The following is a 16869-nucleotide window of genomic DNA, read 5'->3' as shown; positions in this document are numbered from 1 at the left end:
TAGTGTTGCATGGTTGTAATTTACTGAAGTTCTCAGCCCAGTAGCAGAAGCACTCAATGAAAACTAAGCATCTATTAAAATAGAAGTGAAAGCAAAGCTTGTTTTAATGGGAACAATAGTGCTGCACTTTATCCATCATTTCAAAAAGCTCCAGCTGAAACAGAGGGGCCAGAGATGGAACCATCTGACTTTTCTTTCCACGACTCTTTCAAAGCCTGGATGGGAGCAAAATGTTCAGAGTAGCAGTGTGACCCTGAGAGAAAACTAGGAACAGGAAAGAGCAGACCAACTCATTTTCCTCAATGACCTGGCACAGTATTTTCTCTCCAGTGCTGCTTACTGCCCCTTTCCCTGTTACTGATGTGTAACAGCAGTTCCAGCCCCTAAAGATATTGCTTCAAACATCAGACCACGTGCCTTGCAGGCTACATTGCAGATCCAAGTCTGTACAGCACTGGATAAACATGGAACACCAAAAAGCCATGGCTGAAGATGGCTCCTGTACCTCCACCCTACCAAATGCAGTCACAAATTCAGCACCACCATCACCAAATTCACTCCACCACCAGGGAGAACTTGGAGAGAGGCTATGGGACTGCATGTTGACAACCCTGACTATTGCAGGATCTGTTTACCTGCTTTTCCTGGGACACACACTGTCTCACAGGTGACATGTGGAGGCAGGACAGGAATGAGAGCCCAGTTCATGCACTCTGAGTGTGTTATCGAGGGTCCACGCAGGTCATACAGTCTGGGATTTATTACTGAAACTATAAAAAAGGGCTGTGCTTAGTCAATTTAATAAGCTTCTGCTATTCTATAAACTGTCAGCTGTGAGCCTCCAGGAATGAAAACATTTAAGAAGCGTCTGCTGTTTTGGAAACAAAGAGGGAAAAATCCAGAAAGGAAATTCTTTGCCCAAGTGCCCTAAAAGCAGTGTTTTGTGAAAATGCATCACCAGGACTACAAGGTGTGATTAAATAACAGCTACAAAAGACATATCCAGAGCAGCACCAACCAGCAGCCCTTTGTTCCAGACCATTTTTAACCACACACTGATCTGTAACAGCAGTTTCAGCCCCTCAATACATTGCTTAAAAGGGAGGGATTACATGTAAACCTGTGCTTTGCTGTACAGAACAATTTTTCAACACCAGAAATCAACTATAAATAAAAGTCTGAAGTTGTGGCAACCAAAGTGGAGATTTTTACGGAAAGTCTCCAGGCAGACTCTCTCCAGCTGCCTGCTCCTAAACCCCTTCCTAGAGGATGCTCTCCTCGCCTGGTCTCACCCACACCAGACTGTCGAGTTTCTCAAATTACCTTTGAATATTGTCTCCAGTCTAAAGACAGGAAAAAAGAGACTAATAACAACCCTGTCTCCTGAGCACCATGTTTTCCACTCGTGGCCAAGTACCACGTGCACATTTTGCCCATCCTGGCGTGGTTGTTAAAGTCACAGCTCAGGTGCTCTGGGCTATTCCTGCTGTTGGATCCAGAGAGGCCCCACAGGGAAGTCCTGCTTTCCTAGAAGGCACCTTAGGTGACATCACAGCTCACTCAGCCAGCCTGAACTCACTGCATCTCTCCTCAGCTTGGAGGGTGAGGAATTCTGCAGAATTGGGATTGATTTTCCTTTCATCTTTGCTTTCCATTACACCTGCTCCTCAACAGAGGATAGAGACAAACAGCACAAGTTCAATTGCAGTCACCAAAAATGGGCCTACAAACACCTCCTATGAGCCAAGAAGAGCTAAACTACCTCCTCCTTTTTTGAACAGATAAAGCTCAAAGTTGCATTTATAGTGCCTAATGCCTCATTTCCCATGTCCAGAGCTCCATATTTATCATCCAATCAATCCTTAGGGTCCAAGACATGTCTTGAGTGTCCAATCCCTCATACCTAGTGTCTAAATCATACTTTTAGACCAAAGAATCTCATTTTTGGGTCATGAAGCCTCATTTCTGGAGTTCAAAACTTTGTCTCTAGGATTAAAAACCTCATTTTTAGGGTACAAACCCTCACAAGTTCCAAACATCCCTTCTGAGGTATAAAGGCTCATCTTAAGGGGCCAAAGTATAATTTTTATGGCCCAAAGTCTGTCTTTGAAGGTAGGCAGGAGAGAGAGGAGGAGACACAAGGGCTTGGAAATGAGGCAAAGCTGTCATTAGACCAAATCTGGCCCTGTTAGGAGAATTTATAAAAAGAACAAATAAATGGAGCTTGAGCAACCATCTGCATAACTTTGACTGGGAAGTAAGGGTGAAGTACTCATGTGCTTTGAGTGATGAATTTCAGGGAGAAGCAAACCATTATAGAAATTCTATAAAAGAATTTCTAGAGTTTATCATCTTCCACTACCCTGACACTTGACTTCCGTGCCCATCGCCTCCCTTCTCAATCAATGCTCCTCCCCTCTGGGTTTTACTCCAGCAGCCCCAAGTCCCAAATCAGGGAATGCCTTTTCCCAAGTTCCTGCAGGTCCTGAGCTTTGAGAAATCCTCTTTCCTATGGATTCCTAGGGCTGTGGGAAGTGCTGCACAGCGGAGAGGTGACGGGGACAGAGTCCAGCTGCAAGCCATCAGGCCCAGCTCATCATGCTGCCAAGCACAGTGAACCACCAGTGCTGAGAGCAGGCACAGCAGGTCACAGGGGTTCATGGCAAGGAGGGAATTACTGTGGGAAGAGCACAGTAGGGCAGGGGAGCAGGAATACCAGAGAGTTAAATCAGCCTAAGGCCCCGCTGCCATCTGCCAGAGCGGCACGCGGCCAGCGCCACTTCCTTCTGCCAGGCTCTGTCCTGCCTTCCTTCTCCCAGGCTCTGTCCTGCCTTCCTTCTCCCTGGCTCTGTCCTGCCTTCCCTCTCCCAGGCTCTGTCCTGCCTTCCTTCCCCCAGGCTCTGTCCTGCCTTCCTTCTGCCAGGCTCTGTCCTGCCTTCCTTCTGCCAGGCTCTGTCCTGCCTTCCCTCTCCCAGGCTCTGTCCTGCCTTCCTTCTCCCTGGCTCTGTCCTGCCTTCCCTCTCCCAGGCTCTGTCCTGCCTTCCTTCCCCCAGGGTCTGTCCTGCCTTCCTTCTCCCAGGCTCTGTCCTGCCTTCCTTCTGCCAGGCTCTGTCCTGCCTTCCTTCCCCCAGGCTCTGTCCTGCCTTCCTTCCCCCAGGCTCTGTCCTGCCTTCCTTCTGCCAGGCTCTGTCCTGCCTTCCTTCTGCCAGGCTCTGTCCTGCCTTCCCTCTCCCAGGCTCTGTCCTGCCTTCCTTCTCCCAGGCTCTGTCCTGCCTTCCCTCTCCCAGGCTCTGTCCTGCCTTCCTTCTCCCAGGCTCTGTCCTGCCTTCCTTCTGCCAGGCTCTGTCCTGCCTTCCTTCCCCCAGGCTCTGTCCTGCCTTCCTTCTCCCAGAGTTTGTTTTGCTGTCCTTGTGCTTTGCCCTCCCATAAAGTCCTGGATGACCAGATCTCCCCTTGCCCACAGCTCTCAGCTTGGACTGGAAGAAGCCTCCAGGCCAGAGGGGACAGTCCCAGTCCCAGCCCCAGTCCCAATCCCAAACTCAGCAGGAGTGTCTGATGTTCCTGAGTTTCTACAACCAGGCACTCTGCAGCAATTCAAGTGTTTGTCTCCAAAATGCTATTCCAATACACAGGGATCAAACACCATGGGCTCCTAGAAAGATGTTTCTCCATTCAGGAACTCTGTCTTGCCAGCTTGGGGGAAATCATGCTGAAATAGAACCTTAGAGCTGACACAGGAACAAAAAATAAGCCTTAATAGCTCAGTCCTGATGAAACAATGGTAATAAAAAAGGATTTGAAACAAATCAAAATGCCCTGAAACTCCTTGGATCCCATGTGCCCCAACTCCTACAGACTTTTAAAGCTTTTCCTGAACCAAGTTTAAAGCCTGTGCAATCATCTCTGGTCTGAGATACTCCAGCCTGTATTTCCAAAAGATTTGCCAAAGGAAAGGAGCTGTGAACACGCACAGACATGTTTCTTCACGTCTCCATATCCTTGGAAAAAGGCAGGGCAATAAGCAAGTGAGGAATCATCTGTCACAAATGACAGATTGAAGCACGTTTGGGTATTTTTTAAATTCTTGATGGTTGGTCTGTCTTCCAGGATTTCCCTGGTTTGGCAGCTCAACACTACAAGGCAGGCAGATTCCAGAGCACCTTCCACTTGCAAACAGCTCTACTTCCAACAACCACACGCTGCCCTGGGCTTGGAATTTCAACAAACAGAAATACTCCAAATCACTTCCAACAAACAAAAAAGAAGTCACGTTTTACTTGGAACCTGAAGTCAAAGATTAAAGGCTCATTGTCCTGGGCCCAGCCCTTTCATCTGCAACAAGCAAGGTTTCTGGGAGAAACAGAAACCAGCCCTGCCTGCCCCTTGGGGTGGCAGAGATGTGGGCACAAACCAGATCCCAGCTCCGACACAGAGACACAGATCTACAGGAACACAGTCCAGAGTGGAAGTACAAGCTAAAGGCATCACACACCAGCACCTGCTCAGAGTTTGTTACAAAGGCAGGAAGCTAACCAAGAAACTGAGGAGATTTTCTATCCATTAACAGGTAGAAAGTGTTTTAAGCCACTATTTCTCAGCGTTAGGCTTGCTGCCTTGCCTCTGTTTACAATCTCCACCATTTGTAGCATTTTCTGAGGCTGGCACCTTCCTCCCCTGAAGGATTTTGACAATAAATACTGCTGTTTTGACCAAACAACAGCAGAAATACACAGCATTCTGACACAGAGAAGGAGAAAAGAGGCAGCTCCTCCGTGACTAATGAAGGGTTCTTCTGCCATGACAAGTGCAGGCACATGCATGTGGGATTTTTAAATAAACAGGGTCATTTCCAAGGGAGATTAAGCAGATGTGAAAATAGGAATTTGCAGAACTGATGGCAGACAGACAACTTCCATTGCAAAAGTAGATATGCAAACTATTTCAAAACAAAAGTGTTCAAGTATTTGGGGGTTTAAATGTAAGTTTAGATTCAGGAAGAGACTGCTGGCAAAAATCTTACTTTGCTAGTGCAAATGCTGATTATTCCACACACTTACTATCAAACAATCAGAATTTAGCACCAAATGCTCTTTTTCTCTTACTTAGGATATCCAGCCTCTTCTACAAGTTATACATTGTGCAAACTGCTACCCTGGTGAGTCCCTCCACTTTCTCTCCACGATTTCAGAACCTAGCTGGCTGCTCTGGAGAGTGTCTAAACTCCTTTGAAGTCAAAAATAAATCCCTCCAGCACACACATGCCCCTAGAATTTCTCACTCTTGTTCCAGTTTCTGTTCAGCCATATTATCTCACTCCTCAGGTCTTTAGGATACACTGAGGATCAAACATTCTAGCTGGGTTGAGAGACACATAGTACAGCAACAGAGAGGGCAGGGACAGTAATTGCAAGTTCCTTTTGCTACCCTGCGAGATGCTGGGAGAAAAAAAAACATAAAATAAATCTTCAGGATTATTTATTTCTTTCACACTCACACGATTAGAGCTCCAAGAGATGTTAAAACAGCAAAGGTCGAAATGAACAGAGAGACAGGAGTGACCCAGGAACATTTACCCACCACTCCTCCAAGAAAAAGCCCATGTTTTCCCACTCTAGTCACCAAAACCATAGGAAGCACATGGGATGTTATAGGAAAACAGAGACACATTCCAGTAGATCAGGCCCCAGGTTGCTCCAGGCCCCATCTAAGCTGGCCTTGAACATTTCCAGGGATGGGGCAGGCACAGATTCTCTGGGCAACCTGTGCCAGCACCTCGCCATCTTCAGCGAAGAATTCCTTCCCAATATCCCATCCAACCCTGTCCTCTGTCCCAGTGAAGCCACTCCCCCTCCAGGAGTCCCCCTCTGGCTTCATTTACCTGAAAGCACACCACAAGCAGCTTGCCAGCCCCATGGCAATCTGTGCCAGAGCTACACTCCTTAATCTCATTCCATTTAATCCAATTGCTCGTCTTCACCTGCTGTCCCAACACAACAGCTTCACTCAGCCTTACTGCCAAAACCCAGCTGCCAGGGTCTCATTCAGCAGAGCCATCCCACTGGAAGCTCCATCTAGCCAGCCAGGGGTCTGCCTGGCCTTTGTAAACACAGTGCACTGGCAATAGAACCTCCTCAAAAGCCCCCCAAAACCCCCCAAAGCACACCAAACTGACATTAGTTATCACCTCTGATGCAACCACGACTACCAGCATTTCCTTTCCCTCAGCAAGGGAGTTCAAGGGGTTTTGGTCTGAATGGGGGTTCTGAGCCATCTCTGCAGTGACTCCCACAGCGACTGCTGCCACTGCTGAGGTGGGAGCTTTCCTAGCCAGGGCTTAGCTCCAAAGGGAATCCAATCAGGACCATGGGGCAGCTATGGGAAGTGGGAAACTCACTTCCAAGGAAGGATGCTTGTTGCAGACTTCTTCACGTGGTTCCTGTCCCAAACAGCAGGAGGGTAACCACAGCATCCATCTCCCTGGATGGGGCAGGTGTGTTCCACCAGTGATGGAGCACAAGGTGGGGATTGTTGGCTTTCTCTGCTGCCTGAGCAAACCAAGGAATGGTCTGTGGGATCCAAACATGCCCAGCCTTTCATTCTGGGATTTGGGCATCTGTGTGTTCGCAGACAGCTTGAAAACAAACTGTTACCTGTTACTCAACTCTCATATGACACCTCCTGATGAAACAAAACTGCAGCTAAGAGAACAAAAAGCATGCTCACTTTATAAAAGAACCCTTTAAAACTTAATGCTGCTATCCTTGGATAACAGGGCAGCCCATCATTTTTGTACCTGTGAAGCAAAGAGGGATGATTTGGACCCCAAATTCTAAATTCAGTTAACAAAAGGTCACCTTTTAAGTCTGCAAATACCTTCATTATTCATTTTCCTGTTTGCAACACCTCATGCAAATAAAAAAGAACACCCAACACCACCTAGGTTTGAGTTCTCTTTTACGTATCTGAGACATCAAGAACTTTGCTTATCAACCTCAGAGAAATTATCCCCAAGCAAAGCAGTAGGGCATTGATATTTTCTAAGAAATCAAGTTCCCGAAATGACAGCATTAGGAATGCACGGTTAAAAGCAACCAAAGCTGTGCCCAGAGCCAGGGCAACCGGCCTTACCAGCCCGTCACAGTTGCTGATGGCCACGGCAGCTCCGGGGATGTCCGTGATGTCCCCCACGTAGGCACAGTCGGTCCACAGGGGCTCTCTCTTCCACAAGCGCTCCGCGGCGCTCCCGGTGCCAGTGGCGTTCCCAGCATGGCCGCCAGCCCCCGCAGAGTCCTCGTACCACTCCACCACGGCGCCGGGAGCCAGCAGGCGGGCGTTGGGCCTCAGGCGCAGGTGGAAGTCCCTGCCGAAGGCGCTGACGTTGAAGTAGAGCTGGCGGGGGCCGCGCGGTGCCTCGCGCGCCCAGCGCCGCTGGCGGCCGGCCGACAGCACGTTGGACACGAAGCTGCCATCGGCCGCCGTGCTGATGGGAATCACCAACCCGTAGGGCCTGGCTCTGCTCCGCCGCAGCTCTGCCAAGAAACACAGCGGACACCGCGCCGACGTGAGAGCGGGAGCGTGGAAGGAGCCCAGAGACTGAAGGACCCCTCTGGCTCACACCTCCCCTTCAACAATCCCAGCTTAGGATTCCTGTTCCAGCTACTAACGGGGGGAAATGTAAGGCACGTGTCACTGCTCTTCTTTTGTCATGGAATCCCAAAATGGTCTGGGCTGGAAGGGACCTTCCAGACCATCCAGTTCCAAACCCCCTGCCAGGGGGAGAGACACCACCCTCCACTATCCCAGCTTGCTCCAGGCCCCATTCAACCTGGCCTTGGACACTTTCAGGGATGGGGAAGCTTCTCTGGACAACCTGTGCCAGGGCCTCACCACCATCACAGGGAAGAATTTCTTCCCATCAATTGCTATTATAAAAATCATTTTCCTAAAACTTACAGAGAAAAGCCTGAAATATTCACTGACATTTATCTGGGGAGTTTCCTCTGGGTTTCAGGCTTGCTCAACAGCCCCTGGAGAGGCACAGACCCTTCTGAATTCTCCTGTAAGGAATACAGCTCTGTTGTACACCTGACACAGAACTTGCTTCTGTGCCAGGACTTCCATCAAGTTTTGAAAACGAAGTGCCAAGCTTGGCTATAAGCACAATTTGCATACTGATTTCTCAGGAAATAGAAACAGGGAAAAAATCCAGCAGATCACGTGCTGCTGATAAATTAATCCACGTCAGCACTGGTAAAGGCAGTAACTTTTCCATCTACAAATCCCCGTACCTAGCAACTTGCTGTTGCCTTTCCTCTGAGTAACAGATCAAAACCAATGAGAGAATCTAATTATTAAAAAACCCAACCCAGATCTGCACAAATGTGACCCTAAATTTTGCACTTTAGTGCTGCTGAGAGAAGCCATAAACCCAGCAAAGCCACATTGTTTGCAATCCTGGAGAAGCTCAATGGCACAACCCTCAGCTAAGGCAACAAGATTTTAAGTAATTTCACACCACTGGAAAAGAAATCCATTCAAATGAGTTGATCTTTTCAGTGAGACCTCTGTAACCTGGCAGCAATCAGGATAGTCGGTGTCCGGTTTCCAGGCTGTCAGGGAAGGACCAGGTCAAGCTGAGAGAGCCACACTGCTGCTCTGAATGGGTCCAAAGCCCAAGTCTAAGCCTCTCCACTTGACTAGGTGAGAGTTAAAAAGACATCTTCCACAAAAATAGTTATTCCCTACTCCCATCTTCCTGGGGGAGCTGGTGAAAGCAGTATCAGGGTGATATTACTGACAATTTCATTCTAAAAGCTTCGAGATCTGATAGCTCTGATGTCAGTGCCAAGTGCCACTGAGAATTCCTCAAATAAATACACTTAATTTAGTGAGCTAAATTTCACCTGCTCCCAGGATGCATCACACTTGATATGAGAATCAAATAGAGGAAAAGCTCAGCAGCCAGTTCCTCTCTCCTGGTAGCAAGGGCTGCTGGTTTTAAGAGACTCACGCATTCAGCAAGTACCTTCAGTAGGAAAACGTTCCTAATGGCTTCAGGGAACTGCTTTTAATATTCTTCCAGCCAGTTACTGAGCAATCTGACAGAAACACAATGTATGGGACTAGTAGGACGCACAGATGTAAATTCTTGCACTACAAATACCTTACAGCACAAAGTCTATATCCTAGGAATGTCAAAAGTCATTTCCAGGCCCATTGGTACCCCCCATCCTACAGCCAGCAGCCACAGGGTGAGTTTCAGCAGCAGCCAACTCCACCTATTTTGCCGTACACCCACAAGATCAGGTTCTAAAACAGGCAGCCTAATTAGGTCACTATCCTTAGGATAATTCCCATTTTAAACACTGGGAATTCTGAGCAGGATTGTTAATCTGTCTCCTTAGAGAAGGGACCAAATTAAAACTCTAAAGTCATTTTTGTTAATTAGACACCAGGCCATGCCCAGGAGACAGAGCTGCTGGGTTGTACATCCTAACTGGGTCAAAGTAAAAGCTCAGATCCTCACATTCCCAGTGCTTCAACACTGGGATTTCATTCCCAGGCTGACATTCCACCTTCTACCTCGCTGAGATTCCTCGTGGCTCATTTCCCTTTTTCTGTAAGCAGGACTTTCAGTGCCAGAGACCACAGTCTGGTGATGGAGTTCTGTGCTCACCACACGGCTGAGAAACTGCTCTGCACATCTTGCATTCCCACATTTCCACAGGCTGGGGGGGAAAACCTGGCTATTTGGCTAATAAGAGCAGCCAGCTAGCCCCAAGAAGGCAGGAACTAAGGGTGGAAAATAACAACTGTCTAGGTTTTGAGTCAGCGAAAGCCTTTTCCAGAGTCTGTAAATGCTGAGCTAGAAGAGGAAATGCCTTTTGTTCAAAGGCAATTAAAATTAAATGGGACATGACTGAATCCCAGCGACATCTGAACTCCTCTGCTGACTTACATTACCCTTTTTCCACAAACTGCACGCTCTGAGGAAATGCTATCCCAGCTGTAGGTGTCCCTTCCCTCAGCTAAAATTTCAGAGCCGATCTGCTCTGCTAATTCAAAGCTGACAGTGCTGATCAGAGCAAGAGGAAAAGCACTTAACTGTAAATTTTCTTCATCCTTTTTTTTAATCTGGCCTTAAAACGCCGCTCCAGTTGCACAATGTTTAGGTTGAAAGGAAGCACTTAAGAAGGAAGATCGCATTCTTTCATTTTGTGCCAAAACATAATTAGCTAGAGAATGCCTCTGGAGAGAGCTGTCCAGGCTTTCCTTCCCCTCAAAACCTGGTCAAACTGCAGGATTAACACCACTGCCTCACAAGAGCTGTCTCTGCACTGTACAACAGCTGTGCTCAACGGAGGTTTGAAAATCCTAAACTTTTTTTATCACTTACATTTGGAAAAAGTGTTTTTCATGCATGAGATTCTCTGAAATACAGAGATCAAAAATCATTCAGGTGGCTGTGCACAGCAAATGCCAAATACCTAAACATCCACTTGAGAAGACTTCAAAGGCACAGTCTATGTAGAAATCAGTGGCATCAGTGGAAAAGGAAGAATTTCTCAAAGTTCAAATTATTTTTCTATGTCTAGACCAAACTACCCAAGAAAGGAAATGTGGGGACTCCTGATAACAGCCCACCCACATGGCCCCTGCACGAGATCCCATTGCTGAGTCTTCCAGAGCCTCCCCATTGGAAGATGCATTTGGATGCGAGGGTCAGGAAGCTCAGGGACCTCAGCAAAAGCAATGGATCTAAGGTGACATCTCCAGAGCATCACCATGGAATTTTCTGCCTGGAACTCACAAGCTGTGACACAACCAAACTGCTGGATGGCCGACATCCAGCTCTGCAGTGGAAGCACTGGAGTTACCTGCTGCTATAGGGGTGAAGAGGACAGAGCTTCCATAAAGAGACTGTGCCATGCTCTGGGACATCATGCTTGTGTCCTGCAGATAAGCACACCGGGATGAGCACAGAGCTGCTCTGGTCACTTAGCAAGGTGATGCTTAAAAAGAGAAGATGGTGTGGAGAGAACTGGACAAGCCCAGCAGGGGTTTTGTCACCACCCTTTTCTGCTTCATTGTTGGCTGGTGGCTTCCAGAACCAAGAGAGCAGTTTTGGCCCCTCTCAACAACCTGGGTCGCTCCAGAACTACCATTTGTTCTTTGTTTGGCTGACTTTAGGTGGCAGGAATGCCCAGAAAGAAAGAGAAGACAAGAAAGGGGGACATATTCCTTGAGAATTCCCACTCGGCTCTGCGCCTGAAAAGGGATGAGGGTGTGTGGGATCTGGACATTGTAAGCTGGATGAATGAAAGCAAGGAGAGAGGCTGATGTGGGACACCTCTCCCGTGTCCTCATTCTTCTGCTTCACTGTCACCTGTCCCAGGGACACACACAGCTCAAGAGATGGTTGGTGTGGTGCTTTTTGCAGCCTCTGCCGAGCTCCAGGTGTTTTGCAGGTGCTTCCTGCAGGCGGTGGGGCCCAGCACAGCTGTGCCACAGGTGTCTTCCAGAAGTGGCACTGAGCAGGGACAGAGCTCTGCTGCGTGGGAGGTGAAGGTGCAGCACAGCATCAGCACCTTCAGGCGGAGTGACACACAAGGACTCCCTCCTGACAGCTGCCAGGCACTGCAGCACTCTGTGCATGAACGCAGACAATTAAGTGTGCTAACCTGCTATGCCTGTACTGCTGCCTGGGATGATGCCTAACAAAAATAAACCCCAGGTGCCTTAATTTCCCTAGGTGACTCTTCAGGCTACAAGCAAAGATCAGCTGCTGCCAGAAGCCAGTCCTGGGCCAACTCAAAATACACACCACCAATGCAAAGCGATACTTCGTGGGGACTCAGAAGCAGGATGGTGCATTTTCAGGTCTTACCTCCAAGTCATTACAGCTCTCAACTGAGTAAGCCATGGTTTGGAGTTGTGGCTGCCACATCCCTGGAATGGGGCCAGGTTGGAAGGGGCTTGGAGTAACCTGGGATAGTGAAAGGTGTCATTGCCCACGGCCAGGGGTTTGGAATGAGATGATCTTTCAAGTCCCTTCCAACCCAAACCATTTTGGGATTCTATGGTTCTGTACTTTTTGAATCAGAATTTACAGGATCAAATTCAGCCCCAAATGTTCCTGACTACAGCAGTGCCAGGGCTGTGGAAGAAAGGAAGACGTTATAGGACAAAAAGTTATTTTCCAGATTGAGGAATTTTGCCTGATGTACTGCGTAATTTAAAAGACACATTCCTATATAGCTTATGGTTTCTGAAATTCAAATACAATCCATTTTTTATGGAAAGGACAAGAAATAAAAGACAGGATCAGCATACCACTGGAAAAACCCTCTGTTTGCCAATTAGCTTCCAATGTACCTCGCTGTCTCTGTTCCCATTATTCACTGATCATGGCAGAAACCAGCCTAAGCCCAGAAGCTCACAGTGCCAGAACTGAAGTTGAGACAAGACCTCCAAAACTCACAGAAATGCCTGAAATTCTTTTCTGAACAAAAGCTGCACCAAAACCTCAGGGCTGGACGTCCAACAGCAGCTGGAAGCAGAACTGCCTGGGGTCCACTCCCACTGCAGAAGAGCTCCAGAGAGCACTCGTGTGCAGGGACACACACTCAGCACCGGCATGGTCAAAGACTCATTCCACACTGGCTAAGGGAAGGAGCACGTAGAATGGCATTCCCTGCCACCAATGCCCTGGGAATGCCAGCTTCCACATCCTCCCACTACCTCTTCCATCCTGTGGAGCACCAGTTACTCTAAATGAACACAGATCTCCTGAAATGTAAACTGTAGATGTATCCTCCCAATTAAAGGAAGTTTCCTGTCTTTGGGAAAAGTCCTAGAGGCTGAAGCAAGAAGCACCCTATGGGCACACGAAGGCACATTTCCCTTCAGCTCCCTCATGTGCCACTGACCCTAAACTCGCTGCACAGCACCTTCTTACCCAGGTCCATCAGTTTACAAGGCAACAGCGAGCAGCCACAGATTTTATAACATCGATTGCTTTGTACTTCAGAAGGGAAGCACAGACACAAAAAGATGCAAAACCGCAGCACGAGAGGGCATGCAAATTCAAGCTGTGCCACGTCACTGCAACTACAAACCCTTCTGGGTGGCAGTGGTGGGGGGTGCACAGGGAATGCTTGCCTGCATACAGATCATTTCTCCAGAAATAACTAGTCTTTGAGCTAACTTCTTTTATTTCTGTCTGGATAGCAGGAATAATAGCTAAAAAGACTTACCTCTTTGGATCTGCTGTTCTTTACCAGCCTGCAGAAGAGAGAAGAAACACATGCACAAAGTTGTTAGTGTAATTACTATGCAATGGGGAATGGCAGAAGGCTGAAAAATCACTCAGTCTGTGCTGCACTATTTTATACGTTTCTTCATTTGGTTTCCAGGGATGGCAGTTCTTCCTTAACTGAATAAACAGCTGTTCCCCCCAATATCCTAGCGGAGAACATAGCAAGTTTAACAGAAATAGAGCTGCTAAGCAATCCTGATTCTGAATGACCCGTTCTATACGTTGTGACACTGTGCCAAAAAGTAAGTTTGGTGGCCAAAGAGGGGATTTAACAGCAGGAAAGCAATGAGCTCCAAGAAGCACGGGTGCTGGGGCAGAGAGGAAGCAGCGAGCTGACAGCTCTTTGTATCTCGGCTAGAGAATGGGAAAGCCAACTGGACCACAGTGACCGCAGGGACAGTGGCAGTGATCCGATGCCACGGTCAGCTCACTGCTGGCTTGGTACTTGCTCTTGCCAGGGACAGGGGACCTAGGGGCATAGGATCCAGAGGGAAGGGACCCAGGGGCTGCCGCTGCGGGATCCAGCCCGGGCCGGGGATGCCGTGTCCGGTTCCAGGCTGCTTGGACGCAGCGCCCTGCAGCACGGCAGAGAGCGGAGAGCCGCCCGTCCATCTCCGTGTCTCCTCGCCCCGGGCCGGTACCGCCCGCGGACTCCGGGGCAGCGGGGGGACGAGGGAGGACCCCGTGAGAAAGCGCGGAGGGCAGGGGAGGGCAAGGGTCCCCCGCTCCTTCCCTCCCTCCCTGACTCACCTGCCGGCCGGGCGCAGCGCGGGCCCCCAGGAGCGCGGCTGCCACTAGCCACAGGGGCAGGAGCACCATCCCGAGGCGGCCGCCCGCGCCCCGGCCCCGGCCGCGCTCCGCCCGCTCCCTCCTCCTGCCGCTGCCTTCCCTGCCTCCGGCGGCGGCTCCCGGGGCCGGGGCCGGCTGGGCGGGCGGAGAGGCGGCGGGTCCCCCGCGCCGCCTGTTGCTGTGCGCCCGCCGCGACCCGCGGCGCTGATAAACCCGCGGCGGCTCCGCCTCCGGCCGGCTCCACGTCAGGCACGGCCCGGCCCGCCGGGGAACCGCCGGGGAACCCGGCCGGCTCCGCGCACGGACGCACCGAGGCACTAATCCTATCGCGGTGCTCCCGCTGCGTCCTCGGCGCTCCCCGCCCTTGCTCCCTGCGCCTCAAATCCACCGAGAAACAACTTTCCTGTCCGGCCGGCCATCTATCCATCCATGCCACCATCACTGCCTGCATCCCACCCTGGCAGGGACTCCCAAAACAGCTCCCCAGCCCGGGACCACATCCTCAAGCTCCCATATTTCCCATTAACCCGAGGCAGACTGCAACATCTACAGTCTTAAAATCCCACAACGGTTTAGGATGGAAGAGACCTTAAAGCTCATAGAATTCCTCATATCATTCCAACACCCTGCCATGGGGGCCACTGGACTGGGCTGCTTCAAGCCCCATTCAACCTGGCCTTGAACACTTCCAGGGCCAGGGCAGCCACAGCTTCCCTGGGCAGCCTGTACCAGGGCCCCAGCATTCTCATGGTAAAAAAGCTTCTTCCCTATATTTAACCTAAACTGCTGCCCATTCAGTTTAAAACCATCACCCCATGTCCCCATCCCAGCAGTTCCCAAGGGTCCCACTAGACTGGAGTCTGACCACAAAGCCATTTCTCTCCCCACCAGCTGGGAGCTCAGCACACAACACAAAAGGAAATGGTGCCTGGCCTGGGCAGAACCCAAAATCCACTTGCACAGCACCTTCCACAGACAGAAATCCGCACAAGCACACTCTGTACACCTTCATTTCCCCAGAGGATGCTACACAGTTGAAGCTGGGCATAACCAGTTGGTAAGAAACCCCAAGGGGAAGAAACTTTCCAGGAGGCAGAGATCAACCACTCCGACATCCTTGAACACCAGCGGTGTTCAACTGAGCCTGAATTTTTTCAGGGTCAGAATTAGCCAGCGTTACAAACATCAGGATCCTAAAATCCAATTAAAAACCATTGTGTTGTACCTTGGGCATTACCACTCCTGTGAAACATCACAGCCCACCACTATCAGTTTCTGCTGGCCTCACGTAGCACAAACACATGATCTGCTGCTGCTAAATGTCCTCAGAATACATGTGACAGCTTAACTAGAATTTTTAAGTTGACCTCCCTGCCAGAAATCATTGTATCAACATGAAAAGGAAAATACTGGTTCTACTAAACCCAAATTGCGTCACAGCGACATTAAAAAAGAGGAGAGCTTCAGCCTTGATTTTCAGGAGATACCATGAATATTCCAACCACAGCAGCCCTGTTTTTTCAGAGGACACAGGTCTTGAACTGCATGATATCCCCCCACAAAGCAAAAAAATAAAAGCAATTTTCCTGAAAGAGTGGGAATGCATCTGTTTTTACAAGGGTACAGTCATTTCTTCACCTAAAACATGAAGCAGCCTGTCACATGCAGCACCAGCAGCTGCACAGAGCCACTTCTGGGAAAGCCCAGAACCAGAAAGGCTCAGGTACTGCTAAGTGCCAGCTCCATAATTCTAAATAAAAAAGTATGTCACTTACCATGCAGCCATTCCCCATTTTACTTCCCTCGTGGATGCTCACTAGGTGACCCCCAGCCTACCTTACTGCAGGTCGTTCAGACCCTGGACAGGCTCGTTGTCTGTAATGTGACACACCTGTGTGCTGCACACCACCTGTTTTCTGTGTGGTCAACCGATGAACGTGCACAGCCCCAGGTGTTTTGTTCAGGCTAATTACAGGGGCACTTTAGGGAATCACAGAATCCCAGACTGGTTTGGGTTGGAACAGACCTTAAACCTCATCTAGTTCCAATCCCCTGTCGTAGGCACGGACACCTTCCACAGGCACAGGGATACAACATCCTGGCCTCTAGTAAAGCTGTTTCTATGCTCTTAAAAACATTATTGCAAGTGTTAATCTGTGACCTCCTGAATTATTAAACTGTGCCAAACTGCCTTAAAAAGTTTCTAAATGTCAGGGAAATCAAGATACACAACAGACAGAGCTGGGGGTCACGGGCAGATACTCTGCTTTGTCATCTACCAAAGGCTTGAAAGACTTGTAAGAAAGAGAAAATAAGGTGTTAAAATGAGATGCCCCATTAAGAAGCCACAGCAAGTGCTGCTCCTGTAACACACGTAAATCAAGGCAGGACTTGAAAGCTCAATTCAAGACATTTCTCATCTCCAGCAGCCCAGTTTGGCACACTATTACCAGAGAAATCATAGATTTCTTGTGTGTATTTCTAGTCTGTTACACATACATATGCATGTATGTATTTACATACGTGTATACATATATAGAGCTGTTAAAAATCTGTTAGGCATTTGCAATTCTAAAATCCCTCAGACAGGCTTTCTGCATCTGTGCAACTTTGGCTGATGCACGAGACTGACAGCCACAAATATTTCATGAACCCAGACTGGGGCCTGAAGCAAAGAGGCACTGAACTCTGTCTGGAAGGCTTTGCACAGGGCCAGGGGGAAGGATTTGGCAGGGATAATACTCAGGGGAGTAAAACATGGC

The 16869-nt window shown here is 49.1% G+C and overlaps 1 protein-coding gene across 1 annotated transcript in view; it reads right to left on the bottom strand.

Annotated features, from left to right (window-relative positions):
- Positions 1-14286, bottom strand: part of ADAMTS3 (ADAM metallopeptidase with thrombospondin type 1 motif 3) — a 56651-nt gene extending 42365 nt beyond the window's left edge. The window contains exons 1-3 of the mRNA XM_059843520.1: positions 14069-14286; positions 13257-13284; positions 7129-7529 (exon numbers count right to left, since the gene is read on the bottom strand). Of these exons, the coding sequence (XP_059699503.1) occupies positions 7129-7529; positions 13257-13284; positions 14069-14137 (498 nt within the window). The 5' untranslated portion in view covers positions 14138-14286. The remainder of the gene's footprint in view (positions 1-7128; positions 7530-13256; positions 13285-14068) is intronic.
- Positions 14287-16869: the final 2583 nt, after the last annotated feature.

The sequence above is a fragment of the Haemorhous mexicanus genome, chromosome 4 (assembly GCF_027477595.1).
Source record: "Haemorhous mexicanus isolate bHaeMex1 chromosome 4, bHaeMex1.pri, whole genome shotgun sequence".
Lineage (NCBI taxonomy): Eukaryota > Metazoa > Chordata > Aves > Passeriformes > Fringillidae > Haemorhous > Haemorhous mexicanus.
Note: the sequence above shows the minus strand (reverse complement) of the source record. Positions and strands in the feature narration are given on the sequence as shown.